Source organism: Balaenoptera physalus, assembly GCF_965194825.1.
Source record: "Balaenoptera physalus genome assembly, chromosome: 2".
Lineage (NCBI taxonomy): Eukaryota > Metazoa > Chordata > Mammalia > Artiodactyla > Balaenopteridae > Balaenoptera > Balaenoptera physalus.
The window spans coordinates 104,311,589-104,337,161 of record NC_138883.1 but is presented as its reverse complement, the minus strand read 5'-3'; the positions used below and the strand labels follow the sequence as shown (position 1 = coordinate 104,337,161).

At 36.7% G+C, this 25,573-nt stretch overlaps 1 protein-coding gene across 15 annotated transcripts in view; it reads right to left on the bottom strand.

The window, feature by feature from the left end:
* RNF111 (ring finger protein 111) overlaps window positions 1-25,573 on the bottom strand; it is a 91,852-nt gene that overhangs the window by 5,043 nt on the left and 61,236 nt on the right. For 6 of the 15 annotated variants that reach the window (XM_082445638.1, XM_082445624.1, XM_082445633.1 and 3 more), the window contains 7 exons: window positions 24,139-24,333; window positions 16,484-16,803; window positions 12,910-13,171; window positions 8,440-8,788; window positions 6,621-6,773; window positions 5,190-5,316; window positions 1,548-1,640 (listed from right to left, as the gene is read on the bottom strand). In XM_082445638.1, the coding sequence (XP_082301764.1) occupies window positions 1,548-1,640; window positions 5,190-5,316; window positions 6,621-6,773; window positions 8,440-8,788; window positions 12,910-13,171; window positions 16,484-16,803; window positions 24,139-24,333 (1,499 nt within the window). Of the gene's footprint in view, window positions 1-1,547; window positions 1,641-5,189; window positions 5,317-5,398; window positions 6,046-6,620; window positions 6,774-8,439; window positions 8,789-12,909; window positions 13,172-16,483; window positions 16,804-24,138; window positions 24,334-25,573 lie in introns of those variants that run through there. The other 9 variants (XM_082445634.1, XM_082445635.1, XM_082445626.1 and 6 more) reach the window with 6 other exon arrangements.

Sequence of the window (25,573 nt, the reverse complement as noted above, 5' to 3'; positions counted from 1 at the left end):
ATTCAAAAAGCCATATATACGGTAAGGCAAATGACTGTTTATAATTCTTTTCTCAGCCAACTGAAGTGGTATGGCAAAGTTATCCTTGCAGACTACCACATGGTACCATGTACGTCAGTAAGCATGTATGCATGCATGTAAAAGATGAAATCATTGTAGTAAAATAGGGAAACAAGTCAAACAATAGTTCTAAGTCCCAATGACTCCAACTTCCAAACTGACATGAAGAAACAAAACTTTACATCAGGGACTTCCCTGGTGGTGCAGTGGTTAAGAATCCGCCTGCCAATGCAGGGGACAGGGGTTCGAGCCCTGGTCCGGGAAGACCCCACATGCCGCGGAGCAACTAAGCCTGTGTGCCGCAACTACTGAAGCCCGTGTGCCCTAGAGGCCGTGCTCCGCAACGAAGAGTAGCCCCCGCTCGCCGCAACTAGAGAAAGCCCGCGCGCCGCAACGAAGACCCAATGCAGCCAAAAATAAATAAATTTAAAAAAAAACAAAAAACTTTACATCATATTCAAATTACTTGTTCTTCCTGAAAATTCACACAAGAAGATATTTAGCGAAAAACTGAATTACTTAGGTTTATTTTTCTACAGCAATGCTTCTCTAAAAATTAAGCTTAGTCAAAAAGCATTAGGCATCGATTGCAGTAGGAAAATATTAGAAAAACCTAAATGATTTTCTAGGAGAATGGTTAAATTATATTCATCCACACAGTAGAATATCAGAGCTATCGAAAACAATGAATTGGTCCAAAAATGATAGTACTGATTTCCCAGATATATTGCAAAGGGTAGATTTATATAAAAAATGTTACTGCTCAATTCTAATGTACTACAAACATCACATGGGTTCAATAAAGCACGTAAGTCTACTGCATTTATTTTAAAAAAAAAAAGCATTGGGCTTCCCTGGTGGCACAGTGGTTAAGAATCTGCCTGCCAATGCAGGGGACATGGGTTCAAGCCCTGGTTTGTGAAGTTCCCACATGCCACAGAGCAACTAGGCCCGTGAGCCACAACTACTGAGCCTGAGCGTCTGGAGCCTGTGCTCCGCAACAAGAGAGGCCGCGATAGCAAGAGGCCCGCGCACCGCGATGAAGAGTGGCCCCCGCTTGCCGCAACTAGAGAAAGCCCTCGCACAGAAACGAAGACTCAACGCAACCAAAAATAAAAATAAACAAATCAAACTATTCCCTTTAAAAAAAAAAAAAAAAGCATTAAGGTTTTTCTCCCACATTTAATAGTATGGTTCTTTATCTGATATTTATATTAACTCAATAAATTTCTACATTCTTCTGTATTAGATATTTTCATTTACTCTTCTTCAAATACTTGGGTAACTTCTGACACTAAAATTAATATCACTTATAAACCTTTCTATAATAATCCCTAGAAGCAATATCAGAAATTCAGGTATTTTACTGCTTTCTGATCCCCAGCCACTGCAGCAATCCTATACAGTTGTAAATATTAATATTACATATATTCTCTCTCTGCATTACGGATACTGTGGCAAATATCTTCATTAATTTTATTACATACCTCAAAATTGCCCCTGAAAGGACCTCTGAATGATGTTCCATCCAAGCCTGATGAAATGTAACGAATGTGAGGATAGCCTGCCATGTCAGGAACCTATTTTAGTAGAAGAGATAGGCTAAATCAATTAAGAATAGGCTCAAGTTTTGCTGCTACCATTGAATAATTCAGACACTCAATTCTCTCCATCCAGCTTCTCACAAAAATCAACGTCAATAAGTATATATAGCTCCAAAAAAGCATTCTGTTAACAGGTTCCTCTTCAAAAATGATCTCTTTTATAATAACTCAAACCGTCATCAGAAGGAAAAAAAAAAAAAGGAAACAGCAGTTCCATGAGATAACAATTCTCTTCTACTTGATTTATTTTGCACAAAGAATCCTAAGTAGAAAATACTCAAACCTAAGAATGATGTTCTTAGTAGCCTAAACGTATAAAGGCTAAAATTTTATAAGATCTGATCAATTTCAGAGAGCTTTATTGAACAGTATTAAGAAACAGAAATGCACAAAATTTTCCAACAAAACTTAACTTCAACATAAAAGTTTTACTTCCCTTCCTCTAACTCCCAAATAGCCAAAGGTACCCTTGGCTCCTTTTTTGGTTTGGCTCTGTTAGTGAAAGTTTTAACAGTGTTTTCTAATTTTTTTGTTAGGCATAGTCAATCCTCATTATTCATGGATCTCTTTTTTGTGAACTCACCTACTTGAGAGAATTTATTTGTAACTCCAAAATCAATAGTCATGCTCTCACAGTCATTCATGGACCTGCACAGAGCAGCAAAAAATCTGAGTTGCCCAATACGTGTTCCCAGCTGAGGAAGAAGACCCTGCCTAGTTGTTTCAGCTCTTACACTGTAAACAAGTGTCTTTTTTGCAATCTACCTAGTGCGACGTTTGTCACATTTTTGTGCTATTTATAGATCATTTTATTGTTTAAAATGGCTCCCAAACAAAATGCTTAATTGCTGGCTAGTGTTCCTAAGTGCAAGAAGGTTGTGATGTGCTTTATGCAGAAAATATGTGTAGATAAGCTTCATTCAGGCATGAGTTATGGTGTTGTTGGCCATGAGATCAATATTAATGAATCAACAGTATATGTCAAATAAGGTGTCTCTAAACAGAAAAACACATTAAAACAAGGTGATGCATTGATTGGTTGTTGTGACCAGAAGCCTGCAATAACCTAGGGCTGTATTTACCCTTAGGAATAATATTGGGTTGGCCAAAAAGTTCGTTTGGGTTTGTCCATACGATGTTACAGAAAAACCCGAACGAACTTTTTGGCCACACCAATAGTTCACTATCTGCTTAGTCAGCGTTCACAGCAAATCTACACAACATAACTACCATGAATAACGAGAGTTGACCGTAGCGTTAGGAAAGGGAGATACTGAGACAGAGCACCATTCTTCCATTTTTATAAATAAATCTCCAAAATTATTTTTTAATCAGCTTCGCTGAATCACAACATACTTCTAGCAGGTTTTACAGCTTTAAAGGACAATTCACACATGGAAAAGAATTTAAAATAAGCAATAACTTTTACCCTTCAAATAGCCTAGCATTTAAATATCTGCAATTTTCCTCATAATCAAGATCACTAGTACCCAGCTTTAAGCAGATAATCTAACTTCCTACACATCTCCAAGGAAAATGAAAAAAATCAGAAAGGAACTCCTGCCTTCCAAATTACTTAAACCTGCACTTCTCCTGTAACCCTCCCTAGCCTCCTTTCTCTAGCTTTTAGGGATAAGCTTCCTCTTTCTCCTACTCAAAGGTAAGCTCTATCACCTGCTCCCCTCTCCTCCTCTTCCCCGACCCTGGGTCATCCGTAATTAACTGCTACCCACCCCTTTCCTCGACATCTTCAAACAAGTCCTTCCTAATGTTAATGTTGTTCTGTCTTAAACCTAAAATTACCTTCAAGTTTCTCCAAACCTAAATTACCTCTCTAATCCTGGAACAAATGCCAACCCTATTTCCCACTTTCCCTTCACAGCCAAGTTTATAAAGCAAGTAGTTTACATTCACAGTCTCCACATTTTTTAACCTTCCTTACTGTAATCTAAGAGGCACCCCATCTCCATCCCTCACCACTACTGAAATCACTCTGACAAAAGCCGCCAATAACTACTCCCATGCCAAATGCATTCAACATTTTTCAAACTTTACTTTTTTGTGATGAAACGCTACTGACCATATTATTTTGACATAATTCTAACTTTGTTTCTCCTCAACTTCTCTAGCCAATTCTTGGAATTCTTTGTTTGAAGTACAGTATTATCATTTAAATATAGTATTATTATTCTCCAAGGTTTTTTTCAATCTCTTGTCAGTCTGACAAATTAGATTAGATTAGATTTTCCTGGAAATCTAATCCTCTTCCATGGATTCATGTAATATGACAGATATGTGACACATATATATTGTACACTGACAGATCACAACCCATCTTTAACTCAGATACCAGTTTATTGTTTGGAGATCCAGACCATAAACCTAACTTCCTACTGGACATCCCACCTTGATACACATATTATCTCAGATTCAATATGTCCAAAACCTAACTCACCTAACCCCTTCCCTAAACCCTCATCTAATATTCTCCAACTTAGTGAATGGCAACACCATATATCTAATAACCAAAGCTAGAAATCTGGGAGTCATCCTAAATATTACTCAAATGTATCCCATCATTTTTATGTCAACTACCACTGCCCTTGTTCAGGCATTCACCAACTTTTATCTCTTCTACTATAATGTCCTAACCAGTATCCTTCTCCTACCATGAAATCTATTTTACACACAACTAAAGAGGTGGTCTATTTAACTACAACCTGATTAAATAACTCTAACAACATAAATATGATCAAGACATTCCCCTTTCAATGATTCCTGAGTCCTAGTTTCTTAGCAGAGCAGATATTTCATTGCTGAATGACCCTCACCCCTAAGATCTAGAAATACCAACTTACTTGGATTTCCTTGTGCTTATGCTATTTGAAAGCTCTTTACATGCTGTAGCCACTGTAAGAGTACCATTCTCAATTCTTCCAAAGCCTGCTTAGAAGTTGCATGTATAATAAAGTGTCTTGGCAACCTTCTCTGCAGTGCCTCTACCCCTACAAGACAAAACTACTCACTTCTCTGTACCACACAATATATGTATTATGTGAAGAGCAAACTCAATTTTTGTGGAATTTGTTCTTTAGAACTCAAAATGGATCGACAAAATCTGAATCTGTTCAAATCAGATACAGAGAATTAATACAGTCCTTCTGCAGATCAGAAAATAAAGTATGAATGCATTAGAACAGACCCATTACCACTTACAACAAAATAAATCACATGTCCTAGGGAGAGTGGAACAAGATTGTCATCTTCATACAAAAGAAAAAAATTTGTCATTTTTTACATTGCGAAGAGTATATTTTACAATGCAAATACAAACACATGTTTTAATATATCTAATACCTTCTTATGTCACAGTTTCAATCTAATAATAATAATTCTCAACTTCTACTGAAACGCCTATTAACAACAAATACATTAAAAATATTTCCAATAAAATATTTAATTTAGAAAAGGAAGAATAGTTTTTGAAGGCAACTATGTCAGAATTTTGAAATGTTCCTATTTTACCATTAAAGGAAGAGCTCCTAATTGCAAGTGATGAAGTCGAGGTGGTGCATGGTAATGGGCCAAGTGAGGATGCAATGCTCCAGGTGTATAAGTAGCTGCAGTCACTCCAGCTTCAATTCCCAGTTCCCTGACAAAAGAGGAGACAGTTTAAATTTTAGACATCCTTACAGTGTCTTTATTATCAACAGAAATGGGGGATTATGTTTACATTTTTGTTTTTTGTTTTTATTTATTTATTTATTTATGGCTGTGTTGGGTCTTCGTTTCTGTGCGAGGGCTTTCTCCAGTTGCGGCAAGCGGGGGCCACTCTTCATCGCGGTGCGCGGGCCTCTCACTATCGCGGCCTCTCTTGTTGCGGAGCACAGGCTCCACACGCGCAGGCTCAGTAGTTGTGGCTCACGGGCCTAGTTGCTCCGCGGCATGTGGGATCTTCCCGGACCAGGGCTCGAACCCGTGTCCCCTGCATTGGCAGGCAGATTCTCAAGCACTGTGCCACCAGGGAAGCCCTATGTTTACATTTTTAAAAGTAATCTGAAGATTCTTATCTTACTTAGCTGAGAAAAAAAGATAATTTAGCCCAAAGGATATAACTAATAATTTCAAATTCATTTTAGGAGTTAAAATTCGAAGATCCAATTTTGTGAGCATGAGGAGCAAAGCATTTGTATTCAGTTTCATATCTCACAAAGGAAGGAAATATAATGGATGGCCCCTGAGGTTCCTTCCAATCTAAAAGTCTGATTCTTCTTGAGGAGCGTATAGAATAGAGGTTACTTTTTTGGTTTATATGAATGTGCTCCCAGGTCTTCCGTTTGTTGGACAGTGCCTCTGGACTGTTGGCATCAAGGACAATTACCTTATAAAGCAAGGGTAAACAAAATTTTAGAAAGAGTAAAATTTGGTAAATGCCAAATCTTCATTTATTTATTCTCATTTTATGTTTTGTCTCAAAAGTCACTGTGGATCAAGATCTCAATGACTGCCTACAGACAACAGATCCAGGAAGAAAATTACTGCAAATCTGCTTCCAATTCTCTAGGAAAGAACACAAGCCTAGAGGATGCTGGCTGGATTTTCCCTGTCAACAGCAGGGGTTAAGGGTGGTACAGCAAATGTGAGTACAAAGGTGGGGGGTGGTGGATAAAGAAGTTATGAAAAGTTTAGGGAGTTAACTTTTGACGGTAGATCCCTGAAAAACAACAACAACCAAAAAGCTCTACTCCTGTTTGACACGCTTCCTGCCCCAGAACTCAAGCTGCTACTCTTTCCTCTCCAGGTCTCTTAGGACTCACCCAGAGACAGTGCTTCACAGATAAACTGGAATTCAGTTTCTCCACACTACCCTTCTCTAAGCATTCCACTACAAAGTATCTCTTCCAGGTTTCCACCAGGAGAAACTGAGCATAGCTTTGAAATAAACAAGATACTGACCAGGCAGATCTCTCTGGAGCCTGTCGAGGATGTGAGGACATAGTCTGAGGCACATGAATATGATGCCCATGACCATAGTTTGGGTGCATCCTATGTGGATGGGGTGGGGGGCGTTCATGTGCCCGCCTGGAAACACAGAACACAAAAAGACCACTGGAAATAATTGAATAATTGGTTATTTCTTAGTGTAGAAAAAATAATATCGTATTAACATTATAAACATCTACAGATTAGTCTTGAAATTAATTCTATAAATTATAAAAACATAATATAAAATAATTTAATGATTAATAATAAATCAAGAAACCATAATCCCACAAATTCTCACTGCTCATTTATTACAATGCCTCCAATCCGAATATCACCCAAGGAAAAAGGCAGTTTTAACATTATCTTGCATAACTGCTTTACAGCAAATATTTTAAATAGAATAATAGGAACTAAATGAAAATAAAATTTTAAAAATTAATACTCCAGCATATGCTACAGGCACAAAAAAGTTATTTTATATAAACATATAAAGCAGAAAAATGGAAACTATTTTATTTTGCTTCACCTTTATACTGTAATAACATTCATCCATTTTAATGGATAAAACTTCTAAGAAAAAATTTTTAACCTTGTGCATTTTTTTCAAACACACGCAAATACATGTCAACACATCCAGGGCACTGACATTACCTCCATTCACACTTTATTTGTCATCCCAGCTTATTATATTTTCTCTTTCTAGTCTAAAGTCTGTCAAATTTACAAATGCAAATGGTCATAAAGTTCTAAACAAATGGCACTTAAGAAAAAACAGTTCCAGGGATTCATTTTTTATAGTCTAATTCTTACTATTAGTTTCAAACACATTTACAGATTTTGCATGTTTAATCTTAATTTTCTAGATACTGGAAGATATGAATATGAAATTGGCAACTTTCTATATAAAGGGTCACTATATTAGAATGGCAGAAACAGCCGGAGATTCTGAATATAACCTTAAATTATATAACTAAAGAAAGAAGTTACAGATTACTGATTAGATCAAGAGTTTTGCAAACATTCTGGAAGGGCCAAATAGTTAATCTTGTTTGCTCTACAGGCTACAAGGTCTCTGTTGCAACTACTCAACACAGTTTCTGTAGTGTGAAAGAAGCTACAGACAATACACAGATGAACAAGTGCAGCTGTTTTCAGGCAAACCTTTATTTACCAAAACAGGCAGGCAGAATTAGACCAACAAAGTACGCTGCCCTAAATTAGACTATCAGATCCTGAATTTTCAAAAGAAAACAAAAAGTTCAATTATAGTCTTTTCATAATGTTCGGGGAATATCTTAATATTTAAATTTATAAATAAACTAACTTAGTAAGACTAGTTTTTCAATGTCAGCTGTTGAAAACTTCTACTAATACCCTTCTTCCCTCTGGTTGGTAACATAAAATAAATCAAATTCAATCTTTAATAACTTTACATCTTGTTACTCAGGATCACCAATTTTAACATTAATCTTTAGTATGGACTACTGAAGAAACAAACAAGAGATTAGTTTGCAAAAATAAATGACCTTGGGTTATATCCTGAAAGGGCTTTGATTTTATTAAATAACCTGATATAGATTTTTTTTGTCAGCACCTACAACTCAGGATAAGACGGAGGAACATTCTGGTTAGTAAAGAATTAATTTCCCAGTGAATTGAGGATTAAGTTACATCACTATTAATTGAGGATAGCTACATCACTTCTAAAGACTTTACAGGTTTAAAGACCAATGGAAATAGAAGGCGAAAGAATAAGATGTGATTATTCTTTTAAAAACATAAAACATACGTTGGATGCTGCATCATTCTCCTTCTTTGAACTTCCATCCTCTGCATCACTTCATGAGGATGCAGTCTCTGTGCTGTAGGTGCTGTGGCTGGAATATGGTGTGAAATTGGCTGGTGTGTGGGAGGAAGATGCTGAGGGACTGGTGCAGCGGTACTGGCTAAATGCGTTGGAGGTGGAGGTGCCACGGGGTGAGATGTTGCATGAGAAGATATTTGAGAATGGAAAGCATGTACAGGATGAGGGATAACATAATCCACTTGAGGCGGAGGCTGAGTCTGAGGAGGAGGGTTTCCGTGAGAGTGGGGGCAGGCAGAGGTTTGATGATGAAGTGGTCTTGTCAAAGAAGCATCTGTAAGAAAAGCACAGGCACCATAGAGTTGAGCACATATTGGCATAATACATTCCTATTATATTTTACAGACATATTAGCACATATTTAATTTTTATGAATACTTTATCAATGCTTGAGTCTGCTTAGTCCTGTTTGGCATCTTGCTTTCTTCTTTGAGTAATCATAGGTATCTTCTCATGTCAATATATATAGCTTTACTTCATTCACAGCTTCACAGCATTCCACTATAGGAATGCACCAAAATTTATTGAAGAAATCGCCACTGATAAAAACTGGAAGCAATCCAAAGCTTCAATAAACATCTGTATGATTCCCCTTGTGCTCTTTCATACATGCATGTACACGAGTGTGTACACGCATGCACGTGCACACGCACACACACACACACTGCTCACAGAGAGTTTCTGTAGTATAAATTCCTATAAGCAGTTCTGAGTCTGAGAGAATAATTTAAATTCAGATACTGGTTGACAAAACACCCTTCCCAAAGTTTACATAATTAATTACCATCAGCAGTACATGAGAGTTCCTGCCTAATTACACTATCACTAAATTTTTTAAATGCTAACCAGAAAAAAATTATGTATTTATTTACCACTTAACATTTCTTCCCAGAATTATCTATTCATATTCTTAGCCTATTATTCACCTTTTTCTTGTTGTTTATAAGTATTCCTTGTATACATGCAAGCTTTGTCATAATAAGGTAGTATAAACATTTTTCCAAATTGTCTCCTATCAATTTTACTCTGCCATACTCAAGTATTTTGCTTTTGTATAATCAAATGTATAAATTATATACTTATAAATACATAAATCTTGTTTTCCTTTGTCATTTACTGGTTATAGAGCACTACAGAGAGGAAAGCAACTTGAGAGTCCTAGGCACAACTGCAAACATATACTTTCATTAGTGCACATCTCCTCCTGCCCCATGCTACTTTTCCTGTGCTACATTAAGAAGGAAGGGGCATATTTGCCAGGAACTTGCCACGGAAATCAGCCTTTATGAAGATGGTTTCGCCCATTTCTTCATCCTGAATCTTTATGTTGCAAAGTGACTGTTGAAAAGTCCCTCAGAGGAATATGTCTCTCTCTTACTCTAAGAGATGTGCATCTGTTTGAGGTCTAAAAATAAGTTTGTCTCCTCTTTGGATTTTAGTTCTAATTTCATTTTATTTGTAAGGTTTTTCTTGGTAGCCTGGTATGGAGCTACAGCTATTCTCTAGTTTCATTACAGAAAGACTGCCTTCAATTTTTAATTGCTTTGATTCATGCATCAGTGGTGAAAGTCAGGTAACCATGGACTCATTCAGCCATACTTCAAAGGAAACCCTGCTAGTATGTATTGTTATTTAAAGGAAATATTTAAAGGAAATATTCACTAAATATTCACAATATTTAAAGGAAACTTTCAATAAGCTCAGTGTAAGTTGTGACGTATTTTTAAACTGATTTTCTAAAAGTTATATTTTCAAATCAATGCTTTACTCTAAGAAGTCACAAAGCTCAGTACTTCTTGGTCATCAAAAAGGAAGTCACTAAGTTTTATCATTGTTAACTATCCTTCCTCAAATTTAGAGCATTTTTCCCAGTTTCATGTCAAGGTTTTCTACTTCTATAGTCATTATACAAGAAAAAATATTCACAAATATAACAGAATTTTAAAGTCTTGTTTTGGAATGAATCAGTTTATTTAACTCTTCATTAATCATTTTATTTTTTTCAACCTTACTGACATATAATTAACAAATACAACAATATATTCAAAGTGTATAATATGATAATTTGACACATGTATACCACATGAAATGATTACTACAATCAGTTTAGTTAACATATCCATCAGTTCACATAGTTGCCAGTTTTTGTGTGTGGTGAAAAATTCAGCCATCATTATAATACACTGTTTATCTAAACAAAACAATTACTAACCACTGTATAAAGGTGACATATTCTGCCTTCCCACAGACCATTTTGCTTCTTCTCTATTTTACGTGTTCTTGCCAGTAAAAACAAACAAACAAAAAAACGTTCTTGATCTTGCTTCTTAAAAGTTCAGCATGTCACTTTAACCCAGCAATCTCACTCCCAGGAAGTTACCCTACAGACAGACTAAAAAACTACAAACAATTTAAATGTCCATCAACAGAGGACTAATTTAATATACAATGGAATATTATGAGGGTATTAAAAACAATGAGCTAGATTTTTTATGCTAATATGAAAAGAAATCTAAGATGTATTGTTGAATTTTAAAAACATCAAAAATGAAAAAGCAAGAGGCAAATACTATGTTTGATATAATCCCATTTTTTTTAAAAAGGAGAGATATGTCATAATAAGAGATGTCATAATAACGTGTGGAGAAAGAAAATTTCCAAAAGGTTTTATAATAAACTATAAACAGTTGGTACCTCTGAGGTTTTAGCATTAGTGGGAAGAAAGGAGAAGGGCTTTTAACTTCTCATTTTATATCATTCTGCAGTTTGAATTTCTTAGGGTGTACACCAGTTACTTTTATGATAAAAGTAAAACAAGTTTAAGTCTAAAACATTTTTTTATTAGGACATAAAAGGGGAACGGATACACTTATAAATTGCTTCAGTATATTATTTTTAAAGGGGAGGGGGAGAAAACCACACATTTTGAGTTCTCAATAAAAGATAATCAATTAGGGCTTCCCTGGTGGCGCAGTGGTTGAGAATCTGCCTGCTAATGCAGGGGACACGGGTTCAAGCCCTGGTCTGGGAAGATCCCACATGCCACGGAGCAACTAAGCCCGTGAGCCACAACTACTGAGCATGCGCGTCTGGAGCCTGTGCTCCGCAACAAGAGAGGCCACGATAGTGAGAGGCCCGCGCACCATGATGAAGAGTGGCCCCCGCTTGCCGCAACTGGAGAAAGCCCTCGCACAGAAACGAAGACCCAATACAGCCAAAAATAAATAAATTAATTAATTTAAAAAAGTGACATTCTTTAGCTTTGCAATAATATTAAAACTTCTTTGAAAATAATTCATTGTTCTGTTGGTTTAGTTGATGTAAAACCCTAGAGAACTTGTAAAAAAAAAAAAAAAAGATAATCAATTAAAGATGAATATCAACAAGTATTCCAGAACAGCCAGTACATCATACCAGTGTTCACACACAGAATTTGCCCACTGGTCAATACTTTGCAAAAACTAACTCGTTTCAAAACCTTCTTTCTACCTTATACTTTAAAGTTGCATTCTTGAAAAGTGATATATCACCAGATTTCATTGTACAAATTCTGGGTTGACTCCAGCTGTGCCTGCAGGACCCAGATTTTAAAAATTATAGGACTGGAAGAAGAGATCTAAGAAGATATATAACTGAAAATTATCCCTTGCATGTAATCAGAACAAAAGCAAATTTCCTTGCCAACTTTCTGGTTTACCCCTGGCATGAATTTTCAGTGTTTCTTTTAAATCAAAGTATTTAATAAGTTTCCATCTGACTATTAACCTATGATTTAACAGAGCAATAAATATATGTTACACAGCCTAAGGGTATTTCTCATTTCTTATGGTATCTCATAGATTTCAATTTCTTTAGAAAAGCCACGTCTGATTCTGCTTTAATTGCTTGCATCAAATGAGTACAGAAACCTTTCTGCAATTGGCAAAGCTTTCTGTCAAGGAATTTTCTCTTGTGCCTCAGTTAAGCTTCAGAATTCTTAATCCAAGTTTACTTTCCTATGTGTAGAAATGACTACTAAACTTTCAAATTTCCTTTTACTCCTAAAGAATAAATCTAATTCCTTAAAATTTCCTTTTATAGGAATCTAAGGTGCCATTCAATGTACGAGTTCATAGATATTAATTAAAATGTAAATGTTAGTATGTCAAACGACAAAATACACTTTTTATTATTTTCCCAGACCTTTTACAACAACATCTGCCCTTTTTGCCTTAGAAGACTGTTTTGGGTATGTGAGGTAAAGGGAGGATGAAAGAGGAAAAATACACTCCACTCTTAGGCCAAGGAGGTACTAAAAATCTATAAACTAGTATTGCTGAAAGGTTATTTCATGAGGAGAGGACGATGCTTCATCTATGTGCCTCTAAGCTCTTTGCCTGTTAAATTCATACTTACAAGGAGGCGGCATGTAATGTCGGCAAGATGACAGCGAGGCTTGTGGAGGGGGCTGGGGCTGGGGCTGTGCAACCACGCTGGATCCGTAACCATCTACTGATAATGGCTGGCTCGGGGCAGCAGCAGCAGCAGCCTGGTGGCCAAAGATTGCAGCTCGGGAAGAGGAAACAGGACAGCAGGGGTCAAAGGCAGATGCTCCATGAAAACCACCACTTCCATGACTTCTGATACCACTGCTGCTCAGGTCTACTGGCAATGCCTGCTGTATAAAGAGGAACTATGTTTTATCTTTCTGAAATTTGGTCAAAACATTGTTTCATGTTATATTATAAAAGTACTCCTAATGCAATCTAGAAAAATAGAATCTATGAATTTAAAACTGGTAAAAATTTTGAGTGTGAAGACCTACTGAGCACCAAGAAGATACTGTGTGCATCTTGGACTGTAAAAATTCTAGTGCTCATACACTTAAAATCTATAATCAATTTTAAATAATCAAGCATGAGATCATGCTGTAAGATGAACAAAAGTTAATATATTATTTTAAGATCTGTTTCTCTTCCATTATCTAGATTTTAAGAGAGAAAGAAACTTTTAAATCATACTTCCATATCCTCCTTTACCCCAAAATTCTGATTGGTAATTTAGGACTCCTTTACAAAACATATAATCATACCACTGAAAACATTTAAGGCTCCAGGTAAAAATTTGTTCTGTTTTTAAACTGTACACAGCAAGCATTCAACTGAAACTCTAATAGTGCAAACATTATCCAAGATAACAAAGGCCCTAAGATTATTCAAGCTAAACCATTAGCTAGCTTTTCCTCATAACTTTTTTCGCTTAAAAAAAAAAAAAAAAGATTAAACCATGATTACTTTTATTAGGAATATAATTTTAGGGAAGGCCCATTTACCAAGTTGGAAAATCAAAGAGTCTAAATTCCATCTCTACTCAAAAGTAATTAAGTTTTTTCCCCGGAGCACTTTGAAAAGTCCTTAGTAAAACACTTTACCTTCTACTCTAGAGCAGATTACAGAAACAGACTTGCTTCTTTATATTCTTAAGTATTTTAAATACAAGTCTTTGCTTAGTGTTCAGTACAGCTGTAATTTTTAAAATGTGATTAAAGAAAATAAAGATGTTATATATGGAATCACATGCAGGAATTGTTCAATACTGAAAGATGAGGGGCTAGAGGTGAGGAAAGCCAGGGTAATGCATTTATTAGAGGCCCAGGTCACCCAGCCCAGTGAGGAACCATAGTGGTCTTTGTACTTTTTTAAAATTTATTTTGTTTTATTATTATTATTTTTTAGAGACAGAGTTGTCTTTGTACTTTCAATGGCCTCCCAGCTCAGAGGATAACAGAAACATGAGAAACTCTGGATACTAAAAGGGAAGGAGGATGATGGTACAGGAGAAGCTATAGGAAGGTGAAAAGAAAGAGCTACTTTCCTCTTCTATATTATGTGTCTACAATCAATTAAGTAAATGTCTGGGCTCTTTCTTTTGAGTTGGCAAATACAATATATGCTCCCAATTTGAATAAATAAGGTTTAAGAGTAATATTTTAAGATTGTGAATTATTACTTATGGTTCAAATACTTTCCGTATTTTCCTATTTAGGTTAAAATTTGGCAAATGGACTGGAATATCCACATACTATGAAGGTGAGAAAATTTCCTATCTTCTTCTCCAGTCAGTGATTAAGAACACTCCCAGGGAGTGAGTAAAGTAGGGTGAAGGTCCTCCTAGAAGGAACCGAGGGTAAAGTTAAAAGTAGAGAATAAAAATAAAAGGGGAAAAATCAACACAGAGAACCCTCTTCCTCACAATTCCAACAGTTCATTCAATTATTATTCTAGAAGGAAAAGGGAGGGTAAGCAAAATGGCACAGAAATGGCAAATATTACTTTACACATCCCATAAGTAGTGCATAGCACTAATTAAACTATTCTCTCAAAAGAGAAAGCTACATCCAAAGGAGCAGTAGAGTACAGAGTCAAGTGACTGCTGCAACTTCTCTCATCAAGCCTAATCCTCCCCAATCTTTCTCTGCCTATCTATAGTCTGACACTCAATCATAAGACATCCACACAATTATAAATCCTCAGATCAGTCTGCCTCTCCTCAACTTCCTGCTGTGTCCACACAGGTCTCAAACGGAGACTATACGAGGCTACCTCATGAGCATGTGGCTAATTTCAGAGTCCTACAAATAGCTACATCAATCTCAAACCGTTCATATTTCCAAAACCGCATTCTCTGTTTACCTTCATACCCATTATAACCACTGAATGCCTGATCCTGCTGATTCTTCTCAAGTTTTGTGTACAGTCCAAATACCTCTACTTAGAGATAGGTGAGTAGGCTACATCTATATTTTACACAAAAGAGATTCTTCCTCTAATTAACTCACTCAGGTTGCTTCCTCATTCCCAAGAGGTAGAACAGGTCTAGACAACCCATAGATGTTAATACTTAGAACTGTTATCAGAACCAAAACATCATCTAAAATCTCTTTAATAATATTTCCTACTAAACCCTTTCAAATTTCCTTTTGGTATCAGCAGCTAGTTTTTTCTTCTTAAGGGAACACCCCACTTTCTTAATTACTTTTAATTTGTCAGAACCAGAAGAGATAACCAGCAAAAATTTAAAAGATGAAGCAAGTACTTTAGGAAAGGTCAGAGGGTACAGTAAAGCAGCGCTCTGAACTTCTTCTTGACTTTTTTCTAGCACATTTTTTAGCACGTGTCACTTACAGTTTTAAATTACATCTTTTGCTTTTTAAAGTATGCACCACCAAGGTTTACGTCACAATTATACACAGAGATGACGGAGCAAAAGTTAAAATAGCACATAACACCTCACTTTATTTACTCCATGTGATCACCAATATTAATTTAATATTATTTGACATATCAAGCACTCACTAATAATATCAACTAATTTACTTAATTCGCAAAAAATTTCTTATAATTTTTGCTGACATTTCAATTTCCCACAAACTAAAAACCTCATCTGCTCCTAAGAAACTATGTCACAGGTTTGCATCTGAGACGGCTGTTTATTTCTAGATGAGTGGAGATTATAGGGAGGCTGCAGAATAGGAGGTGGGTAGAGGAGAAAAAAACTGGGAGAATTCCCGAATTTCTCATGAATTAGGTTGACACTGCAGTTTCAACACTTTGTTATAAAGCAGAAACTAACACACCATTGTGAAGCAATTATACTTCAATAAAGATGTCTAAAAAAAAAAAAAAAAATCCCAAAGATTTAGATCCACCTACATTTAACTAAAAACACCTAAAAACATTCCAGAATAAAAATTAGTATCACGTCCAATTATCTACATCCCTGGCCCCCTCAGTTAGTTGCAATAATTTACATGAGAAAATCCTAAATACTTAATTTAAAAAAATCACACATCATTGAATTAGGCCACTCTTGCAGGGGCAACAAGAATGACTTATTTAGCATATAAACTTTATCATTAGTTTTTTTTTTTTTTCTCCTGAAGGAACCACAATTTTAAAAAATCAAGATGAACTCATCAAATTCCACATACCTGGTCATGGTAGCTGGTACCAGAGCTACTATTTGCTCCACAAGGTGCTTGTACTTGTGGAGGTCTTTCCACAGGGCAAGTGGGATCACCAAAGGAGGGAGACACTGGGACAGCTGGGTGGGGAGTATGATGGTGGTGGTGATGATGCTGAAAATGGTGGCCATGCTGCTGAAAGCAACTTGTGTGTGGATGTCCTAACGCATGGTGACTCTGCGACGACCCTCCACATGGCGAGTGCTGGGGACAGCAGGAAGGTAACCTTGGCATCGCAGGAGGGCCAGTTTCCGTTATAGCACTAGATGCAGTTCTCCTTGAGTCATCTTGAAACGAAAAAATGCATAGAACCAAATGATCAAATATCACTGTGTAAAAGAAAGTGTATATTTTATATATGTGTATAAATAAGTAAATAATTAAGAAGTGATTACTGAATTCAAATATCTGTAAATAATAATGTGATACAGTCACATTCTTAACACGCATATCCTGTAATTTCAGGCAGTGATCTTCACTGGGATTTTCAGGCAAGCTTTAGGAGGCTTATATTTACCATGATGTTTAAATATGGCAATAGATCACCTTTTCCTAGGTCACTATAAATTATTAGTTTTAAATTGTATTTTAAAAACTCTAAAATATTATGGGAGTCTTTCCATTATATGCAGCAAAGCTAAGGTTCTCCTGAGCTCCATGAGCCTCTAATACTATAAATCATTCCTATATAATGAAGACTACTATGTACTTCTTAAAATCTTATCTTCTTAAGACATAACTACACGGGCTTCCCTGGTGGCACAGTGGTTAAGAATCCGCCTGCCAATGTAGGGGACGTGTTCGAGCCCTGGTCTGGGAAGATCCCACATGCTGCAGAGCAACTAAGCCCATGAGCCACAACTACTGAGCCTGCGCTCTAGAGCCTGCGAGCCACAACTACTGAGCCCTCGTGCCACAACTACTGAGCCCGTGTGCCACAACTACTGAAGCCCCTGAGCCTAGAGCCCATGCTCCGCAACAAGAGAAGCCACCGCACTGAGAAGCCCGCGCACCGCAACGAAGAGTAGCCCCCGCTCGCCGCCACTAGAGAAAGCCCACGTGCAGCAACGAAGACCCAACGCAGCCAAAAATAAATAAATAAATAAGTTTATTTATTTAAAAAAAAAAAAGACATAACCACCCAACTCAGAGCATATCTGTCTAAGTCTCACTAACTTCCAATGTCTTTTCCCTTCCTCTGGTCTCTAAACTCAGACCCAATAGAACAAAAGAAATAAGACTCTACTATATCGAAAATTAAAAGTCTCTTATAATGATCTAGTGACTCAAGGTTGAACAGTGGGAAAAAACATGGAGTCAGATGGGCCTGAGTTCTAATCCTGAGCCTGTCTAATCTGGAGCAATGTGACCTTAGGAAAGTTATTTAACCTCTTTCTCACCTATTAAATGTAGCAATAATTGCCTTGCATGGCTGTTGTTAGAAAAGATAATAATCTTCTAGGTATGAAATATCTGAGTCCTGATTATGCTCTGTCACATGCCCAGTTATTTTGAAGGTATGTTCTTCCATGCCAAAAGAACAGCTGAAAGTGTCCCCAGGTTTATCCTAGTGTTTCAAACTCCTCTAAAAAAAAAGCACCCTTTCCTCAAACTACATATTATGTGGAAATTAGATAAAACAGATAAAAATGGAGATAATTTTTTTTACTTAAAAATAAAAATTAGAAGAGTGGAAAACCCAAATCCCTATCCTTCCCTTCCCCCACCCCCACGTGACTCATGAGGCATCTCCTCAGAATCTTTAGGATTCTGGAGTACCACTGTTCTAGCCTTTTTTCTAGAGTAACCAATACCAGGGATACCCTGCTCCTATTTGGCTCACAGTACACAGCTATTCTCTTCTGGGCCAATGTACCAAAATTAGGAATCTTCTGGTTCTTTACAAATAATACAAAAATCCAACCGAAACTGGCTTAAACAATAAAGGGAATTTATAGACTCACATAAATGAATATGGGTGGGGATGCTTCAGGCTCTGATTGATGGGTTTGACTGCAGTACACCTCCCTGTAATTCTCCTGGGTCTGCCCTCCCATACATGTCCTATCCTGCTTTTGCTGATTCTCTTCTGGGCAAAGTCTGTGATCTAAACCCTGTTAGGCAGTATCTCTATTCTAAATCTGTGTATATTGGTTCCCCCCACCCCAAGTTCCTACTCTGGCCTACTTGGGCTAATTTCCTGAACCCTTTTGTAAAGGTTCTTAACCTCAGAACTAGAATTCAGGAGTCTGTAAACTTGGATGGAAAAAAATTACAAATTCTTACTAATCTCTAATAGCCTCCTGGAATTAGCACTACCTTGTTATCATCAGTTGAGAGGTTAAATATTACAAATAATTTGTATCAAAAAACAATGAAAGTCAACAAGCCGTTCACTTTTAAAACATAAGTGACAGCAGATTCAAAGTCAGTTCTATAATTAAATCACTTTCATTCATTTGCATTCCAAATTTCTTGAGTAACCTGGACAGAGTCACAACTGGCATACCTGGAACTGACCATGATCAACAGCCTATCTTCGCTATGCTGAATCAAACATTAAGTAGCTATTTCCCAAAGGCTGTAAGATTTACAGCAATATCATTATTATAGGAACTTTACTTCCTACAACATTTTCAGGGTTGTATCTCAGCCTCCACGTCAAAATGTTACACAAGTAAATGTCATTTATTGTGTGTTACGTCAGAAAAGAAAATCGAAAACCTTTGGGACACTAAATCCATTCAGTGGATGGACTAAATGACCTTCATGATTCCTTCCAACTATGACACATTAATTTTACAAACCCAGTTATTTGAGGATTGTGTGTAACTCTAAGATTTAGGAGATGAGTCTGTAACCAGAGCAAGAGATCTAGGGACTGCTAGGGCCATGACTGAAGTGACAGATATGACACTTAACCTGTTCGGAAATGATTTGCCCTCCTGGTCTTCAATTATTTCAAATACAAAACTCAGAGTGAGTGAAGAGGAAGCACAATGACTTTAATATCCTTAAGGCTGACCACATATTTAAGGGGTTATATGATTAGCAGTATGGCCCCCAAAAGAGGACTGATCTTATAGCTCTACTTCTTATGGTACAGTTTTGGCTTCCAATTAAATTAATATTTATTTTCCTACAGTCCAGAAGCTCTCTGTTGCTCAAACAAGGTAGCAATCCAAAGTAAAGACAACTGAATCTCCTCTTGTTCAAGAGTTACTGACCAAAGAAAATTGCCACAGAGTAGAGGCGAAATACAAAGACATCTGATTGAGTAAATAAAACACTGCCTTTTTTTATTAAAATTAGGCCGCTGAGTGGCCACTAAAAATAGATAATCACAAATCTACACCAGAAGAATTAACTCCACAGCCCAGTGACACCAAGCTGGTTAAAATACTTTTATTGTAATTCTAGGAGGATTACTGAGATGTACTCATGCATTTATTCATTTATTTGGCAAGTCTTATACATAATAATGGCATGGTTAAGGATCTACAAAGGTACTGAAAAATGAAAGTCCCGGCCTTTAAAATAACGAATGGATATTGTCTGCCTTTGTTGTTTTATCTCTAGAAACTAGAAACATGCCTGCACAATGTAGGTGGTTCAATAAGCGCTTGCTAAATTTAAGCTAACCTCACAAGGGAAAAGAGGCATGCCTGCATTGTTGCAGCTTAGTGCTGAAAAAGAGAAAGACTTGATCTTTGGTCCTCAAGGAGCTCATCATCAAGTACAGAGAAAATTTAAAACAGAAATCAACCAGTATTATAACAGAAGCACTAGGTTCTAGGTACAGTATAGAGCAACACTGCCCCCCAGGGAATATCTGGCAACACCTGGGGATACTTTTGGTGTCACAACTGGAGGGGAGGTAGTGCTACTGGTTATTTAGTAGGGAGAAGCCAAGAATGCTGCTATGGCTACCGGGGGGGAAGGGGGGTGGGATGAACTGGGAGACTGGGATTGACATATATACACTACTGTGTATAAAATAGATAACTAATGAGAACCTACTGTACAGCACAAGGAATTCTACTCAATGCTCTGTGGTGACCTAAATGGGAAGGAAATCCAAAAAAAGAGGGGATATATGTATACATATAGCTGACTCACTTTGCTGTACAGCAGAAACTAACACAACATTAAAGCAACTATACTCTAATAAAAATTAAAAATATAATAATAATGCTGCTAATATCCTACAATGCACAGGAAACCCCCCCCACACACACACACACACAAGAACTGTCCAGCCCAAAGACAATAGTGCCAAGGTTGAGAAATCTTGGCATAAAGAAAGAGTACAGGATCCAAGTCAGACTTTGTAGGTTTGAATTCTTGCTCCACTATCATATAACCTTAGACAAGTTACTTTACCTGTAAAATGAAAAGAACAATAGAATCTGCCTCATAGGTTATTACAAAAATCAGAGTTAATATAAATAAATTATTGACCAATATTATGAGTTCAACAGATGTTAGCTATTATTATCCACTACAATTGTTAGCACTGTTTATGTTGTGCTCCCAGTGTCTAGAACAGTGCCTGATACATAGTATGCAATCAACAAATACTTGCTGAATAAATGAATATATAAGATATCATATATGCATAAAGCTAAGAACATTGAGAAGTCAGATGATAAGCTGACTGGGGCATGTTGAGTTTGAGGTGACTGCAGAATGGTCCAGAAGAGAGGCGGTTGGATACGAAAACAAGGAGAGTGTTCTGGAAGCACAATACGGTGAGTCATCGGCATACTGGTGGTAGGTGAAAACACCTACAGTTATGAGATGGACGAGTGAAAGAAGGGATGAAAATAGAGTCCTGGGAGAAAATAAGATGAGAAGAAAATTATTGCCAGATTTTTAAACATCATGTTTGTTTGTTCTGAAAGGAGTCAGAGTTAAAGTTAAATGAAGGAGTTTAAGGTGAAGAAGATCCACTTAGGTGTACACAGACTTAACACAAATGTACACGTGCGTGTACGAAGGGAACGGAACCAACAAAGATGCTGAAGACACAGGGAAGATAACTGATAAAGCAAGGTCAAGGACACAAGAAAGGACAGGAGGTGGAGCATAGATAAAGAGACTGGAAACTATAAGAAGGAGTTAAGAGACCAGGAGTTAGGAGATATGGATAGGTATAAGTACACAAAAGTTTTTATTAAAGGGGCTGGAAGTTACAAGTAGTCATGCTTGAGAACCTTCATTTATTTTTTTTATCCCCCCTACCCCTGGAAATGAGAGTCTTAAGAAGAATAAGAGAATTTTGGAATAGACACTGAGGGGAAGGAAAGGGAACCGATTGAGATATATCACACTATGACAACTTATTAACAAAAGCCCAAGATTAGATACCATAAAGTCATGAGGCACCAATCTGCATGGTTCTATGATTTTTACCAGTCCCATTTAGGAACCTGGATAAGAGAGAAGCTACATGGCTCAAGTGATTCAAGGTTGAAAATATACAAGAAGGTGCAAAGTAAGGACAGGATGTGAAGAAAACAGGTGAATGATGTTCTACAGTCTTGGAAGGTAATAAAGCCAGCAGAATTGAACGCCCCTAATGTAATCTGAATATCTGTATGTGCTTCTATCAGATTCATACAGAGGAACAATTTGGCCTGGAACAAGGTTCTCCTAGTCTAGAGAAATACAACATGAGCAAGTCTATCCCAAGGGTGGTCATTAAAAGACAGAGTAATATCATGAGAAGGCCATTCAGGCAATGAAGTTACTACCTAATAGATAAAATGTGAATCCTAACTAAACAAGGGTGTTAAAAAATAAGTACATAAATAAAAGCTTTGAGACTGTCTTGAAATAAAGTTGGGACTGTTTCACATAACATCTAGATAAGCATAGGGTACATAAGCTACCAGGAAAGACAGTGCACTCAATAAGCGAAATAAAAGCCCATTTCACTTCTGCCTACATTTTTTTTTTTCAAAGACACCCCTGAGAAATCTCCTTGTTTCCTCAAGCTTTGCCTCAAGTTTCCAGGGAAGGGAGATCTAAACCAGACACAAGCAGTTTTCCAATCTGCTCAAGGTAAGTTACAGGGATATTATAAGAATTAAATATATTATTAAAAGATAGAAAATATATGGTGGTTTCATTATTAATGGTGATATAGTCAATCTACAAGCTATAGGGTCTATGATGTCTCTGTTACTAAACAGCAAGTTCCTATCTCTGTGCCGTCATTCAAGAGCGAAAAAAGACTATTTTAAGACCCAGTTAATCTGAGATAAGAGTTAAAACTATAAAACTATAAAACTCTTAAAAGAAAACAGAGGTCTTTGAGACCTTTGGTTAGGCAATGGTTTCTTAGATATGACACCAAAAGAGTAAACAACAACACAAAATATTGGGAAAATGACATCATCAAACTTTTTAAAACTCCCATTCCTATTTTCAATTCTTTTGGATACGGATCTAGGCGTGGACTTGTGGGTCATATGCTGCTAACTCTGTGTTTCACTTTTTGAGGAACTGTCAAAGTGTTTTCTACAGTGGCTGCATCATTTTACATTCCCACCAGATATTAATAAAGGTTCCAGGGGCTTCCTTGGTGGCGCAGTGGTTAAGAATCCGCCTGCCAATGCGGGGGACATGGGTTTGAGCTCTGGTCCAGGAAGATCCCACATGCTGCGGAGCAACTAAGCCCGTGCACCACAACTACTGAGCCTGTGCTCTACAGCCCGCAAGCCACAACTACTGAAGCCCACGCACCTAGAGCCCATGTTCTGCAACAAGAGAAACCACCGCACTGAGAAGCCCGTGCACCGCAACGAAGAGAAGCCCCTGCTCGCCGCAACTAGAGAAAGCCCAAAGCCTGCAGCAATGAAGACCCAACACAGCCAAAAATAAATAAAACAAAATAAATAAATGTATAAAAAGAAAAGAAAAGAAAGGTTCCAATTTCTCTATATCCTTGTTAACCCTGCTTATCTTCTGATTTCCTGTTCTTTGTTTTTGTTTTGTTTAATTATAGATATCCTGGTGGGAGTAAAGTGGAATTTCATTCTGGTTTTGATTTGCTTTTCCCTAATAACTAATAATGTTTTCATGTGCTTCTTGGTCATTAGTACAAATGACCTTCTTCTTTGGAAAAACACCTATGTAAATTCTTTGCCCATTTTAAAACTGGGTTGCTTTTCTTTTTATTGTTGAGTTGTGCAAGTTATTTATATATTCTGGATACTAGACCCTTATCAAATATCTGATTTTCAAATATTTTTCTCCCATTCTGTAGGCTATCTTTTCACTTTCTTAAAATTTCCTTTGATGTACAAAAATTTTAAATTTGATGAAGTCCTGTTTATCTATATTTTTCTTTTGTTGCTTGTATTTTTGGTGTCAGCCATTCAATTCTCCCCCATCTCTTTCAGTTGAGCTATAATACTTCAGTAACATATAGCACACAGACTCAAATATGAAGTCATAGTCTAATTCTAATAGAGACCACTTTGTTCACATATGATGCTTATTCTAAGAATACACTCTTGCTAACACAGCTAAAATCTTAAAAACAACAATCCTTTTTCTAACAAAGAGTCCCCTTCTTGCTCTTCTTTTTTTTTTCTTTTTCTTTTTTTACATACCTCCTGTAGAAGTACCAGTCATACTATTGCTTGCAAGCATAGGTGAAGTCTCTGACACTGCGGAGGGTTGGCTACTAGTGACAGCTGAAGCAGTATCAGAGGGCTGCTCAGAGGTAGATGGATTTGAATTGTTAATGGAAGCGCTTGTGGTTTGTGATTCCATTCTCGTGGAAGTGGTTGGTACTACAGTAGGTTCTACAAAGTACAAAATGTTTATTTAGCATTTCAAAACAAATTAGGTAATGGGTTATATTTTAATAAAAGCTAACATTTTTATGATAATTATTAAAACAAGATATGAACCCTCTAATAAGTACAATATACAGTAAAAAAAAAAGTTTTCATAAAGTTAAACTGCAACATTAAAATGACATGTTACTGTATTTTTAAAAACCCAACACATATATGTATATTCCAATAATTCAAAGGACTAACATAATTTTTTTGGGTAATGACCATGTAAGTCTTCTGATCACAAAGTAAAGAGGCAAAGTAAAAGTCCCTCTGCTATGTTTATACACATTGTCACAGGCTGTTAGAACAGTATACAAATTGTACTTTCTCTGGTTACATTATGGATTCTAGAGTCACACAGCTTGGATAGCAATTCTGATTTCATCACTGACAGTATGATCTAGGATAAATTACTTAACCACTCTCTATTTCCTCACCTGTAGAACTAGGAAAGTACAGAATTTTCTTCACAGAACTGTTGTTAGGATGAACAGAGATCACACATACAAAGCATTTTATATGATGCTTTACAAGCAGTAGTCATTCAATAAACATTAGCTATGATTTTTAATAACCGTTTTAATTTCTTTCTTACATGCCTTTTTGTACGTTTTCCCCCCAAATTTTTTTGCCAATATTAATGTTCATCAGTGCTTTCTAATAAAAATTAAAGTTTTTGTAGTAGAAATTAAAAGAAATTTCAGGCAGACCTTAACTTACGAATGAGTTATACTTCAGACCCTAATTGTTAAATGACTGTTTAAAAATTAAGAATAATGGGAATAATAATTACATAATAATACTAATAATACTACTAATAATAATTACATAGTCACAATAATTAGACCTGAATTATCACTCTTTAAATGTGATATACAATGAGAGGACAACTATTCTATACAATGAAGTGAGGTACGCTGATTCCTGAAACACAAATAGTACCTGTTAGTCTATATGGGACCCTGTACTTCAGATGCTTAAAGAAATATATTTGCCTAAACATAAAAGGGGGAGGGAGGAACCTCTGTTGATCTGCAAATAGTTTATCTCAGTTTCTCAATCTTAGCAGTATTGACAGTGGCTGAATAATTCTTTGCTGGAGGTGGGCGGGGAGGAGGGTGGACTGTCCTTTGCACTGTAGGATGTCTAGCAGCATCCCTGGCCTCTCCCCATTAGATGGTAATAGCACTCTCCCCCAACT